We start from the raw sequence: 14,883 nt of genomic DNA, 5'->3' as shown, positions 1-14,883 counted from the left end.
CAGGTGTTTGGGAGCCAGAGGCGCGTGCACCACCCCATGGTTACTCACTCAATACTAACCCAGCCAGCAGCCCTAGGGCATTCTGGGAATTTTTTTTCAAAGGAAGCTGCCTCTTACTGGAGGTCCCAAGAGTTCATTTTGTATCCAACCTACCGCGAGCGTGTTTTGACCGTGTACGAAAAAAAAAAACTTTTGTCGGTGGGGACAGTTATTGGCAAAAAACATTTGTCGTTTGGCACAGTGCAGTGGTTAAGGTGTTATGAGCACCCCTTGATCGAGCGAAATTAGGCACTAATGCATTTCAGAGGGTTAATACACTCAACAAAACTGGTTAATAATACCATGACTAATACAATCAACATCACTGGGTAATGCCAATATGATGAATACACTCACCATCACTGGGTGATGAAAACACCAAGATTAACCCTTGTGTGGCTCCGGGCTATTTAGCATTTGTCACCCACAGGTGCATACTACAGGCGTTAAGCAGCACATGGTCAAAGGAGGAGCTAGATAGTAAACGAGAAGGTCTTATAACAATAATGAGAGAGATCATAGCGAGAGCGGATAACGATAGTTCACGACTGTTGATAGTCGGCGACTTCAACTTGAAATCCATAGACTGGGAAGCATGTGAAGCTAAAACAGAAGATTTCTGGGCCTGTAAATTTGTAGACCTCATCCTGGAAACATTCTTGTATCAACATGTTAAACAAGCTACGAGGATGAGGGAAGGGGGCGTCCCCTCCATGCTAGATTTCATATTTACCAGGAAGGAGGAAGAAATATTTGACATTCAGTACCTTCCTCCCTTGAGTAAAAGTGACCATGTCTTTTTGGGAATAAAGTATGCAATGCGTTATAATCTGGAAGAAAATATGACGGTCGATGCAAATGAAAGACCTGACTTTAGAAGAGGACATTATGGCAACCTTAGTAAAATTTTTAGTGAGTATAATTGGACAGACTTGTTGCTAGGCAAGAAAGTGAATGAGATGTATGTCAGGTTTTGTGAAATATATGATAAAGGCACAAAAAAATTTATACCAAAACAGAGAAGTAGAACTAGGAAACAGGATTGGTTCAACAGAAAGTGCGAGAGGGCCAGAGACCAAAAGACACAAAAATGGAATCAATACAGGAAGAGGCTGAACCCCCAAACATACCAGCGATACAAAGATGCGAGAAACAACTACACGGCAGTGAGGAGAGAGGCAGAAAGAAATTTTGAAAAAGGGATTGCAGACAAATGCAAAACAGAACCAGGTCTGTTCTATAAATTCATAAACAACAAATTGCAGGTAAAGGATAATATTCAGAGGTTGAAAATGGGAAATAGATTCACGGAAAATGAAAAGGAAATGTGTGAAACATTAAACGAAAAGTTCCAAAGTGTGTTTGTACAAAATAAAATCTTCAGGGAACCAGATACAATAAGAATTCCAGAGAACAACATAGAGCACATAGAGGTGTCCAGAGACGAAGTGGAAAAAATGCTCAAGGAGCTAAATAAGAACAAAGCAGTTGGTCCAGATGGAGTTTCACCATAGGTTCTAAGAGAATGTGCACCTGAGCTCAGCATTCCTCTTCAACTGATTTTTCAGGCATCCCTGTATACAGGAGTTGTAGCTGATGTGTGGAAAAAGGCTAACATAGTTCTAATCTACAAAAGTGGAAGCAGGGAAGACCCCCTTAATTATAGACCGGTATCATTGACAAGTGTAATAGTCAAAATATTGGAAAAAATGATTAAAACTAAATGGGTAGAACACCTGGAGAGAAATGATATAATATCAGACAGACAGTATGGTTTTCGATCTGGAAGATCCTGTGTATCGAATTTACTCAGTTTCTATGATCGAGCAACAGAGATATTACAGGAAAGAGATGGTTGGGTTGACTGCATCTATCTGGACCTAAAAAAGGCTTTCGATAGAGTTCCACATAAGAGGTTGTTCTGGAAACTGGAAAATATTGAAGGAGTGACAGGTACGCTTCTAACATGGATGAAAAATTTTCTGACTGATAGAAAAATGAGAGCTGTGATCAGAGGCAATGTATCGGACTGGAGAAATGTCACAAGTGGAGTACCACAGGGTTCTTGCACCAGTGATGTTTATTGTCTACATAAATGATCTACCAGTTGGTATACAGAATTATATGAACATGTTTGCTGATGATGCTAAGATAATAGGAAGGATAAGAAACTTAGATGATTGTCATGCCCTTCAAGAAGACCTGGACAAAATAAGTACATGGAGCGCCACTTGGCAAATGGAATTTAATGTTAATAAATGCCATGTTATGGAATGTGGAATAGGAGAACATAGACCCCACACAACCTATATATTATGTGAGAAATCTTTAAAGAATTCTGATAAAGAAAGAGATCTAGGAGTGGTTCTAGATAGAAAACTATCACCTGAGGACCACATAAAGAATATTGTGCGAGGAGCCTATGCCACGCTTTCTAACTTCAGAATTGCTTTTAAATACATGGATGGCGATATGCTAAAGAAATTGTTCACGACTTTTGTTAGGCCAAAGCTAGAATATGCAGCAGTTGTGTGGTGCCCATACCTTAAGAAGCACATTAACAAACTGGAAAAGGTGCAAAGACAAGCTACTAAGTGGCTCCCAGAACTGAAGGGCAAGAGCTACGAGGAGAGGTTAGAGGCATTAAATATGCCAAAACTAGAAGACAGAAGAAAAAGAGGTGATATGATCACTACATACAAAATAGTAACAGGAATTGATAAAATCGATAGGGAAGATTTCTTGAGACCTGGAACGTTAAGAACAAGAGGTCATAGATATAAACTAGCTAAACACAGATGCCGAAGAAATATAAGAAAATTCACTTTCGCAAACAGAGTGGAAGACGGTTGGAACAAGTTAGGGGAGAAGGTGGTGGAGTCCAAGACCGTCAGTAGTTTCAAAGCGTTATATGACAAAGAGTGCTGGGAAGACGGGACACCACGAGCATAGCTCTCATCCTGTAACTACACTTAGGTAATTACACTTAGGTAATTACCAAAAAAAAAAAAAATATTTTTCTTCCTAACCTGTTAAGTCATGTTCCCTGGGCACGAGAAACAAAAATTCAATTGAACTTACCGACAACGTAATTGAGCCGACAAGATGAACGATGACGTCACACCCTGCAAGATCGCTCATGCACGGTGTGTTCCAGAGGCGTCGCGCGCTCTTCAAGCAGGCAGAGTTACCACGAATTTATTTTCACATCATTATTTACAGTGTCTAGGCCTATTTTATTAGCAATATTTGTCACAAATTGTGTTGCACATAATGTTACATCACAGTCATTGTCAATAAATGTTACATACATCGAGTATACACATGTGCACACAAATGTTTTCCATTACGTCATTATATTATGTAATCACAATGTTCATTATTATATGAACACACAAGCACGCACTATGTACAGGTTTTTGCACTATTATTGCACATTTAGAATTCTTGGAGAGAGTGGTAGTTGTTGAAGCAGTCGACAGCACACAATAGAACTGCACACGCTTCACACACCATGTTTGCACCACTTTACGTTTCTGTACTCTCCTTTTTGTTGTTTTACATACTAGGCATTCACGTTGGCCTATTGCACGCTTTCCAGCTGGTGGCAAATGTTTTAGTCTGTGTTGCTGAAAGGCCTCCATGTGAGCAAGCCTGGGTGTTGCAGCATGCTGCAACACTGGGTTCATGATTGGTCTTTGCATGCCAGGGACATCTTTACCAAACTTTGCTAATAACTGTGTTGCAAGTGTAAAAGTAAACGCACGGAAACTAGGTTTACGTCCAGTTTTCACCAGATACATATTATAGCAGTTCAACATGCTCATGTCAACAAGATGGAAAAACACTTTTTTCGTCCATTTCAATGTTTTCTGCACACACTCGATCGTGCCAACCATCATGTTAGTGTTACGACCCTGGGTTCTCCAGTGGAAACCAGAGGTCAAAATTGAGCTATTAAACTTTCTGGTAGTACAGTTGGGCATCTAGAATGTCAATTGTTTGTATCTTCCCTGCCAGACGTAAGACTATTATTGTTTCTCAAAGAGCATTTAAAGACTGAGCTGGGGGTTGATTATTAAATAATAACATAGGCACCAACTTTGCTTACTAATACTTTCTAATCATTCATAAAGTAACAATACGTTGCATAGGGGAAGATCTTTAATGTGCTTAGCTGCACGATCAATTAGGCTCCTCCCGGCACCACGATGAGGGAGGCAGCTGGTGGCTAGCTCGCTCTTCTCTGTGGCTGGTGTCGTGCGGTTAAGACCTACTCTGTGGCTGTATCCCTACTCTCCTCCCTTCTCCTCTTACTTATTTCCCTTACCCTAAGTTCTTGTACCCTTAAGTTAAGTATTATATGGTGTTAAGTGTGCCTACTCTGGTAGTAACGATTGGTGAGACCTGGGGATAGTATTTTGCCAGTGTTTGGGTACCCCTAAGTGTTGTGTTTTGTATTAGGGTCCCACGTGGTTTCACTACCCTAAGCTGCATCCAGCTTCAGTGCTTATCCAGTAGTACTTTACCCTAGCTTGTTATTAGTGTAAACCTTGTATCCTGCCTACGTGGACCAAGGCTTTTAACGTAAGATAGTGTGGTAAAGTTATTATTATTATTGTTATTGGTGTGAGTGTATATGGGGGGTTGTTAAGGGGTTAATAAATAAGTACATGAATTACAGAGTATCTCTTCTTCCAAGGTGGGAGCGCAGTGATCAACCCTTAGACTAACATATATGGTCTTGTAGCAAGTTATTACTACTGTGGATAGTTTATTTTGGGGGCCGGGCCTTTTAGCTCTCCCATATTTGATACTCTTGTCTTCTAACTACCTTTACCCCTTAATAGTACCAGTACCCCATAGAAGCCCCACTCATATCAGTTGTAACAAGTGGTTGGCCAGTCCGGGAGGAACATTATAAGTGTAAAAAATTAGATTCTTGAGTGCCAAAATTAAAATTTTTTATTTCCGCAGAACGGTTGTGTGCTAGCCTAGGGTCCAGCTCATCTAGCAAAGGACATTCTTGCACTGACTGGACACCCAGCTGGATCCCTTCACGATTAAGGTTAGTGTGGCCTTGTGTTAGGGGCCGTGCAAATTTTTGTTTTTTTTCCAATTTTTATTTTTTAATTTTTTCTTTGGCTGGGAGCTAAAATTATTAGTGATGTCTTTTGAAATGCAGGAACTGGCAAGGGAGCCTTCAGTGGTAGAGATAAAGAAACTTAAAAAGTCTAATTTAGTATTGTTAGGCCAGGAATTTGGCCTAGAATTAAATGTCGCAGATAAAAAGTGGACTTTGGTGAATGAAATATTACAACATTGTATTGATGAACAACTATTGGCAAGTGATACACCTTTATGCCAGCCTAGCCAAGCAGAAAGTGCAACTCATAGGGAAAGTGAATTAGCTTTAGAGTTAGCAAAAATAAAATTAGAGGAGCAAAAACTCAAAACCGAGGAGGCTAGAATTAGAGCGAATGCCACTGGACCTCCACCTGCCGGGGATTCAAACCCCAGGCATTATGAGAAAAAGCATAATTTGCCTGAATTTTCCGAGTCTGACCCTGAAAGGTTTTTCAACCATTTTCAGAGAGTGGCCACGTCCATGAACTGGCCAAAGGAAGAGTGGGTAAAAATCCTACAGGGAAGACTTAGGGGTAAAGCACAAGATATTTTTATAAACATGCCTGACGACGAGTGTTTCGAATATGATAAAGTCAGGGAATGTATTTTGCGGGCATATGAAATTACTCCTGAAGCTCACCGCCACGTTTATCGTAACCTTAGGCCTACTCACAACCAACCGCTCACTGAATTTGTGAATGATCAAATTCGATTATTTGATAGATGGATTCGCACGGCGAAAGCCGAAACATACGAGGCTCTCAGGAACTTAATTTTAATGGAGCATTTTATAGATGTTATGCCAGAGAACGTATCACAGTACATTAAAGGAAGGATAGAGTTAAATTCTAAAATAGGGGATTTGGCCAAGTTGGCAGAAAACTACCAATTGGCGGGCAAAAGGCCCAATAAAAATAATTATACCCCACAGAGTAGCAAACCTTATACCCACAGCCAGTCCAGACCAGCTCATTCTAACCCTTTACCTAATGCACCTTCTGTTTCAGACATAACTAACCCTGTTAAAGTGTCTAGCCCAACGGCACCTAAAGGTGAACCGAAGGGTAATTCGGTTAGTAATGTCTCTTCTCCCCGACGTTTTTGTAGTCACTGTAATCGTCCAAACCACACTATTAGCCGTTGTTGGCAACTGCACCCTGAAAAAAGACCCAATGCTCTAGTTGTGACACAGGGCTTGAGGCTTTCAGAAGGGTTAGGGAGTAAGACCTCCAACCCACAGTGGTTGGACTTGCTTACCCCATTCTTATCGAAAGGGAGACTACTTTTGTCTGAGGGTTCTTCCTGGAAGGACGTGGTGATCTACCGAGACACCGGTGCCATCCAGACTTTAATTTTAGAGAGTGCGTTGCAAGGTGCCAACACTCTCGACACTGGAGAGGTGGTACTGGTCGAGGGTGTCACTAGTGATACTCGGGCAGTACCCCTCCATAAGGTTACCCTGGAATCTGATTTCCACAAGGGTGTTTGTACAGTCGGAGTCACTTCATACCTACCTTTCCCTAATGTTGATGTAATAGTTGGTAATGATTTAGCAGGGGATAAGGTAGGGGACTCCAGACTGCCTATTATGTTGCCTACCCCTAAGGTTTGCCTGGATCCACCCGCCGCAGAGGATAATGTTGTGTACCCTGCGTGCGCGGTGACCAGGTCTATGGGACTTAAATGTAAGGGCAGCCCTGTGCTTGCCAAGGTGGTAAATCCCGAGGTCACGAGGAGCTTTCCGAGTGGTGAAAGCCAAGTGGACCTCGCGGACACATTCATGGCCCGACTCGATGACGTGGCCGAGGACATTGTGGAGAGCCTGCCACCGCCATCTACCGAGAGTAGTGGGGAGGTGGAGAACACTGTTGAGCCTCGGCCAATGGCATCTGACCAAGGCCTAGATGCCTCCTTGAGTGAGTTACAGAAAGCTGACCCCACTCTTGCAGATTGTCATGAAACAGCCGTCTCTATGGAGGAAATTGTAGACGCAGCAACTGGGTACTACTACAATGATCGGATTTTGATGAGAAAATGGAGACCACAGAGTGCTTCCTTGTCAAATGAGTGGGAGGTAGTCCACCAGGTTATGTTGCCGACCTGCTATAGAGAAAGAGTTTTGGCAGCTGCTCATGATGATCCTATGGGGGGACATCAAGGTATTAATATTACGTATCACAAAATTTTAAAGTATTTTTTCTAGCCCAAGCTGAAAAGCGATGTGGCAAAATTTTGTAATGCGTGTGTTGTTTGTCAACTGGTTGGGAAACCAAACCAGACTCCACCTAAAGCTCCTCTAAGGCCTATTGTCGTGCCAGAGGAACCATTTTCTCATGTGGTAATGGACTGTGTTGGACCATTACCTAGAACTAAGTCTGGTAATATTTACCTAATCACGATGATGTGTATCACTACTCGTTACCCAGAGGCTTTTGCTGTAAGGAACATCCGAGCAAAAACTGTTGTTGCTCGTATGTTGCAATTTTTTTCCACTTTTGGACTGCCTCGGGTCGTGCAAACTGACAATGGTACTAATTTTAAGTCTGATGTTTTCGAGCAATTTTGTAAGGAACATGGAATAACTCATAAGGTTTCCAGCCCATACCATCCACAGAGTCAGGGGGTAATTGAACGTTTCCATCTAACTCTGAAGCAGATGTTGAAGACATCGTGCGAGAGTTCCCACACCTTCTGGGATGAGAATTTACCGTATGTTTTGTTTGCGGCTAGAGAGGGATTACAAAGTTCACTGGGCTGTTCTCCTTTTGAGTTAGTCTTTGGCCATAAAGTTCGTGGACCCTTGCAAATGTTACAGGAGAATCTGTTAGGGAACGTAACGTTATCCGAAGGTTCGGCTTTCTTTGCGCAACACCACCAGAGACTCAAGGACTGCAAGGCGGCTGCATTAAAGTATCTTGGCAAGGCCCAAGAAAAGATGAAAGAACGTAACGATGCTAAATCTAAGTTACGGGTATTTCAGCCTGGCGACCCTGTCCTGGTATTAAAGCCTCGACTAGGGAACACTATGTCCCACAAGTACGAAGGCCCCTACATTGTGACAGAAAAGACTGGGGACCTCACGTACAAAGTGAGGCACTCTGACAAACGTAACCAGGTAATGCTCATACATGTAAATCGACTGAAGAAGTTCCAGGGCCCCAGGCCCATTGCACTAACCAATGTTTCCATTTCCAGTGAGAGAGGGGATGATTGTTCTGGGGACCCAACTAATCTCATTTTCAATAATTCTAGTTCTGTGAATGCTGTGGAGGAACTGTCCCATTTGCAGATGGCCCAACGTGAAGAGGTGCAGTCGTTGGTTGTTGAATTCTCCAGTCTGTTCGGGGAGGTCCCGACCCAGACTGATGCCATTTGCCATGATGTCGAGTTGACGGACTACACTCCCATTCGCCTTCAACCCTATCGGATGAGTCCAGAAAAAAAGGCCATCGTACGGAAGGAGGTCGACTTCTTGCTCCAGCACGGCCTCATCCGGCCGAGCCAGGGCTCTTGGTGCTCGCCCTGCCTTTTGGTCCCCAAACCAGACGGCTCCTGGCGATTATGCACCGACTATCGGCAGCTCAACAAGGTGACCATTGTGGATGCCTATCCGCTGCCCCTCCTCGAGGACTGCATTGACGAGTTGGGAAATGCCAAGTACGTTTCGAAATTCGACCTCTCGAGGGGGTATTATCAAATCCCACTCACTGAACGTGCTAAACAGCTCACTGCGTTCGTGACACCCGAGGGTGTTTTTGAGTATCAAGTGTTACCGTTCAGCTTGCGTAATGCTCCGGCCACGTTCCAGAGACTCATGAACTCTCTACTCGCTAAGGTGCCAAATTGTCGGGCGTATTTAGATGATATCGTGCTGTTTGACAGTAATTGGGCTGACCACATAGCTAGGTTACGCCAGTTGTTTGCCATCTTGAAAAGGGCAAATCTTACCTTAAATGCTAAAAAGTGTCATTTTGGCCAAGGCACAGTGACTTACCTCGGTTATGAAGTGGGCCAAGGAAAAGTGTTACCTCGGCAAGATAAAATCAATGCCATTCTGGAGTATCCAGTACTAAAGTATAAAAAGGACGTTCAAAGATTTATCGGTATGTGTGCGTACTATCGACGTTTTTGTCAGAACTTTTCCAGTGTTGCCACTCCTCTCACAGACTTGTTGCGGAAAGCCGTTAAATTTAAGTGGTCATCAGACTGTGCAGAGGCATTTAAAAATTTGAAATTGATCTTAGCTTCCGCCCCAGTGCTTGCTAGTCCAAGGTTCGACCGACCGTTTAAAATTCATGTTGACGCGTCTGACTCGGGTGCTGGTGCAGTGTTGTTGCAAACTGGGGATGATCAGGTGGAACACCCAGTATATTATTACTCTGTGAAATTCGACAAGGCGCAACGCAATTATTCAGTGGTAGAGAAAGAGGCGTTGGCACTAGTGTTAACATGTAAAAAGTTCGAAGTTTACCTCACAGGTAATATAGTGGAAGTCTCCGCTATAGACAGTCTCCGTGGTGTAGTGGTAAGACACTCGCCTGGCGTTCCGCGAGCGCTATGTCATGGGTTCGTATCCTTGCCGGGGAGGATTTACTGGGCGCAATTCCTTAACTGTAGCCTCTGTTTAACGCAACAGTAAAATGTGTACTTGGATGAAAAAACGATTCTTCGCGGCAGGGGATCGTATTCCAGGGACCTGCCCGAAACGCTACACGTACTAGTGGCTGTACAAGAATGTAACAACTCTTGTATATATCTCAAAAAAAAAAAAAAAAAAAAAAAAAAGTATACACGGACCATAACCCACTAGTCTTCCTGACTCAGATGAAGGGTAAGAATAAACGCATCCTCAGGTGGGCGTTGTACCTACAGGACTTCAATCTTTCCATTACCCACCTACCGGGCAGACTCAACGTGATAGCCGACGCTCTGTCCCGGTTGCCTGAATAACATTCATCTGAGCCACAGAAAGCCATTTACCAACTGTCAGGCTTTAGTGTTTTTTTTTTAGGTTCTCCTGTGACATTAAATATTCCGTGTCCAATTTATTTACTTCCCTGTTCTTTTATTTTTTTTGTGTATGTTTTTTTTTTCTTTCAGAGAACTCCTTTGTATTTTTTTTTTTTGCAGAGAAATTGCTTTTGATTGATTTTTTGTTTTTGTCATATGTTTTTCTTTTTGTTCTCTGTATACTCTTACAAAAAAATATGACTACTATTCTAGTAGTCACATTTTTTTTTTCTCTGAAGGGGGGAGGAGTGTTACGACCCTGGGTTCTCCAGTGGAAACCAGAGGTCAAAATTGAGCTATTAAACTTTCTGGTAGTACAGTTGGGCATCTAGAATGTCAATTGTTTGTATCTTCCCTGCCAGACGTAAGACTATTATTGTTTCTCAAAGAGCATTTAAAGACTGAGCTGGGGGTTGATTATTAAATAATAACATAGGCACCAACTTTGCTTACTAATACTTTCTAATCATTCATAAAGTAACAATACGTTGCATAGGGGAAGATCTTTAATGTGCTTAGCTGCACGATCAATTAGGCTCCTCCCGGCACCACGATGAGGGAGGCAGCTGGTGGCTAGCTCGCTCTTCTCTGTGGCTGGTGTCGTGCGGTTAAGACCTACTCTGTGGCTGTATCCCTACTCTCCTCCCTTCTCCTCTTACTTATTTCCCTTACCCTAAGTTCCTGTACCCTTAAGTTAAGTATTATATGGTGTTAAGTGTGCCTACTCTGGTAGTAACGATTGGTGAGACCTGGGGATAGTATTTTGCCAGTGTTTGGGTACCCCTAAGTGTTGTGTTTTGTATTAGGGTCCCACGTGGTTTCACTACCCTAAGCTGCATCCAGCTTCAGTGCTTATCCAGTAGTACTTTACCCTAGCTTGTTATTAGTGTAAACCTTGTATCCTGCCTACGTGGACCAAGGCTTTTAACGTAAGATAGTGTGGTAAAGTTATTATTATTATTGTTATTGGTGTGAGTGTATATGGGGGGTTGTTAAGGGGTTAATAAATAAGTACATGAATTACAGAGTATCTCTTCTTCCAAGGTGGGAGCTCAGTGATCAACCCTTAGACTAACATATATGGTCTTGTAGCAAGTTATTACTACTGTGGATAGTTTATTTTGGGGGCCGGGCCTTTTAGCTCTCCCATATTTGATACTCTTGTCTTCTAACTACCTTTACCCCTTAATAGTACCAGTACCCCATAGAAGCCCCACTCATATCAGTTGTAACAGTTAGCCTTATCAATCAAACGCATGTTGATATTATAGTCAAGAACACAATCTGGCTTATATACTGGTTCTTTCGTAACACGGTTCACCTTGCCACTGTTCACCATTGTACCATCATGAATGGTTGTCAGCATGTTCACTTCTCTCTTGTCTTTCCACCGAACCGAGAGTATTTGATCACATTTCCGTAACTGGCACTCACCAACTGCAAGTCTACCATCAAACACTGGCATTTCCCACCTTCGTGCCTTTACTGTGCCAACCAACCCAGTTCTATTTTCAACCAAAAACCTAGTTAGCAATGGACTTGTATAGTAATTATCTGTGTATAAGATGTGGCCCTTGTTCATCCACGGTGCCATCAGTGACTTCACCACACTACCAGAGAAGCCATGTTCGTCGTTACCGGGAATGTCTACATCGCTAGCAGAATACAGAATCATGTGTAACATGTATCCTGTTTCACAGTTACACAGTACAAAGAATTTCATTCCAAATCTGTTTCGTTTGGAGGGAATATGCTGCTTGAATGTAACATGTCCTTTAAAAAGCACAAGGGATTCGTCAATCACCAGCTTCTGTGCTGGTACGTAAAAATCTCTGAACTTATCAATCACTTCATTCATATAGTGCCTCACTCGCCAAAGTCTATCATCCTCTGTCCGGTCCTCATTACTTGCAAAATGCAGACACCTGAGGAGTATCTGAAACCTATCTCGGGATATATATTTCCCTAAGAAAGGTGTTGGAATAGTCAGATCTTTGCTCCAGTAATCTGTGATAGCGTGTTTGACACAGTGCTTCATCAACATACATTTGTTTTTTTTTTTTGTTTTTTTTTTGAGATATATACAAGAGCTGTTACATTCTTGTACAGCCACTAGTATGCATAGCGTTTCGGGCAGGTCCCTGGAATACGATCCCCTGCTGCGAAGAATCGTTTTTTCATCCAAGTACACATTTTACTATTGCATTAAACAGAGGCTACAGTTAAGGAATTGCGCCCAGTAAATCCTCCCCGGCCAGGATACAAACCCATGACATAGCGCTCGCGGAACGCCAGGCGAGTGTCTTACCACGGAGACTGCAAATATTGCTAAAAACACATACATTTCACCTACATTGGTGGTTTTCCAACGTTGCAATCGTGAAATTTCTGTTATCTCTCTTCTAACGAGATGAGCCGCATGAAGGTTCGTTTGGTGTACAATATATTCCATGAGCGGCTCATCATTGAATGCTGTAAAATAATCTAATTCACTCATATCCTCTCCATTATCAGGGAAAAGCTCGGTAATCACGTCTTTATTGTCAAAGGCAGATATTCGAGGAATAAAACCAGCACCATCACTCCACACTAGTACACCTGGTGTCCTGCGAGACGCAACAGGGGCACGACGGCGAGGAAGCGATGTACACCGTAGACCAGGAGCTGAAGCCCGTCTACGTACAGTACGGCCGCTACGTGCACATAAGGTGGAAGCACGTGAACATCACCACACTACCTGAGAACATCACCATCAGTACACTACTCTTGGTGCCTCATTTTGTTCCATGCGGTGGCGCTTGGCTGGGCGAGACGCTGCTGACGCGACAAATTCTCGCCCAGTAACACCACTGGTACTGGCACCAGGCCCGGTAACACTATGTTCTGATTCCACTTCACTAAAACCAGAAAAAGAGTCACCTTCCTCTGACTCGTCACCGAAAATATCCTCAGACTCTAAATAAGCACAGGAACTGTGTGGTCGAGGGTGAATTGGAATAGACACTGAGCGAGGTGGCATGGGTGAGCATATAGGCCTCGCCATGGGAGGCAGCTGTATCTCATTTTCACTGTCTGTGCTACTATCATCGGTCAATTGTGTGTAGTCTTTATCAATGTCAGAGTCATCAAAATCACTTTCCTCACCATCAGAAAATAATTCACTGGTTATTTGCTCTTGGGCGAGTGATTGCGTGGTGCACGCCCAGGAAGCATTCGGCCGTGCACTCGACACGATGGCTGCTGGGTAACTGATGCCTCCCACGCGATGGTAGTGTGAGCTGGATTTTTTTTACAAAATAGCGTCTGTTTACTATAGCCCCTAAGAAGCGTATGGGAGCTCCCTTTACCTCACGGGCCTTTCAAATCTTGCGCGGTACTCCAATGCATCATATGATATGGAGCGCAAGTTACTGCAAGTCACTTAACCCATCATATGATGTGTTGCGCACTTAAAGGGTTAATACACTCAGCATCACTAGTTAATGACAACATAATAAATATACTTACCATCGCTAGTTAATGACAATATTATGATACACACACACACTGGCAGTACAGTAAGAATAAAATTGTACTTACCATCATTAATGGGCAGAAGTTAGGTTTGCTATCGTCCTTGGTAGCCGAGCAGAGACTGGAAGCAGTATTACCTAATATGGCAAAATAAAACAAATTTAAATTCCTATGACTAAATTTTTACCACCAAAACATAGTAAATGTTTAGAAAAATTAAATAATTTTTTTTAGGTATTGTACTTTGAGCAAAAGTAAGGAGGGTGGGCAGGAATAAGGAGGATGGGCAGGAGTAAGGAGGGTGGGTAGGAGTAAGGAGGGTGGGCAGGAGTAAGGAGGGTGAGCAGGAATAAGGAGGGTAGGCAGGAGTAAGGAGGGTGGGCCGGAGAAAGGAGGGTGGGCAGGAGTAAGGAGGGTGGGCAGGAGTATGGAGGGTGGGCAGGAGTAAGGAGGGTGGTCAGGAGCAAGGAGGGTGGGCAGGAGCAAGGAGGGTGGGCAGGAGTAAGGAGGGTGGGCCGGAGAAAGGAGGGTGGGCCGGAGAAAGGAGGGTGGGCAGGAGTAAGGAGGGTGGGCAGGACTAAGGAGGGTGGGCCGGAGAAAGGAGGGTGGGCCGGAGAAAGGAGGGTGGGCCGGAGAAAGGAGGGTGGGCAGGAGTAAGGAGGGTGGGCAGGACTAAGGAGGGTGGGCAGGAGTAAGGAGGGTGGGCAGGACTAAGGAGGGTGGGCAGGACTAAGGAGGGTGGGCAGGAGTAAGGAGGGTGGGCCGGAGAAAGGAGGGTGGGCAGGAGTAAGGAGGGTGGGCAGGAGTAAGGAGGGTGGGGCAGGAGTAAGAAAGGTGGGCAGGAATAAGGAGGGTAAGCAGGAGTAAGGAGGGTGGGCAGGAGTATGGAAGGTGGGCAGGAGTAAGGAGGGTGGTCAGGAGTATGGAGGGTGGGCAGGAGCAAGGAGGGTGGGCAGGAGTAAGGAGGGTGGGCAGGAGTAAGGAGGGTGGGCAGGAGCAAGGAGGGTGGGCAGGAGTAAGGAGGGTGGGCAGGAGTAAGGAGGGTGGGCAGGAGTAAGGAGGGTGAGCAGGAGAAAGGAGGGTGGGTAGGAGTAAGGAGGGTGGGCCTGAGAAAGGAGGGTGGGCCGGAGAAAGGAGGGTGGGCTGGAGTAAGGAGGGTGGGCAGGACTAAGGAGGGTGGGCAGGAGCAAGGAG

The 14,883-nt window shown here is 44.0% G+C and overlaps 1 protein-coding gene across 1 annotated transcript in view; it reads right to left on the bottom strand.

Moving 5' to 3' along the window:
• Nucleotides 1–14,883, bottom strand: part of LOC138349611 (uncharacterized) — a 124,725-nt gene that overhangs the window by 95,369 nt on the left and 14,473 nt on the right. The window contains exon 2 of the mRNA XM_069337037.1: nucleotides 13,756–13,826. Within this exon, the coding sequence (XP_069193138.1) occupies nucleotides 13,756–13,761 (6 nt within the window). The 5' untranslated portion in view covers nucleotides 13,762–13,826. The remainder of the gene's footprint in view (nucleotides 1–13,755; nucleotides 13,827–14,883) is intronic.

The sequence above is a fragment of the Procambarus clarkii genome, chromosome 37 (genome assembly GCF_040958095.1).
Source record: "Procambarus clarkii isolate CNS0578487 chromosome 37, FALCON_Pclarkii_2.0, whole genome shotgun sequence".
Lineage (NCBI taxonomy): Eukaryota > Metazoa > Arthropoda > Malacostraca > Decapoda > Cambaridae > Procambarus > Procambarus clarkii.
The sequence above is the reverse complement of the archived record's forward strand: the minus strand, read 5'-3'. Positions and strand labels throughout refer to the sequence as shown.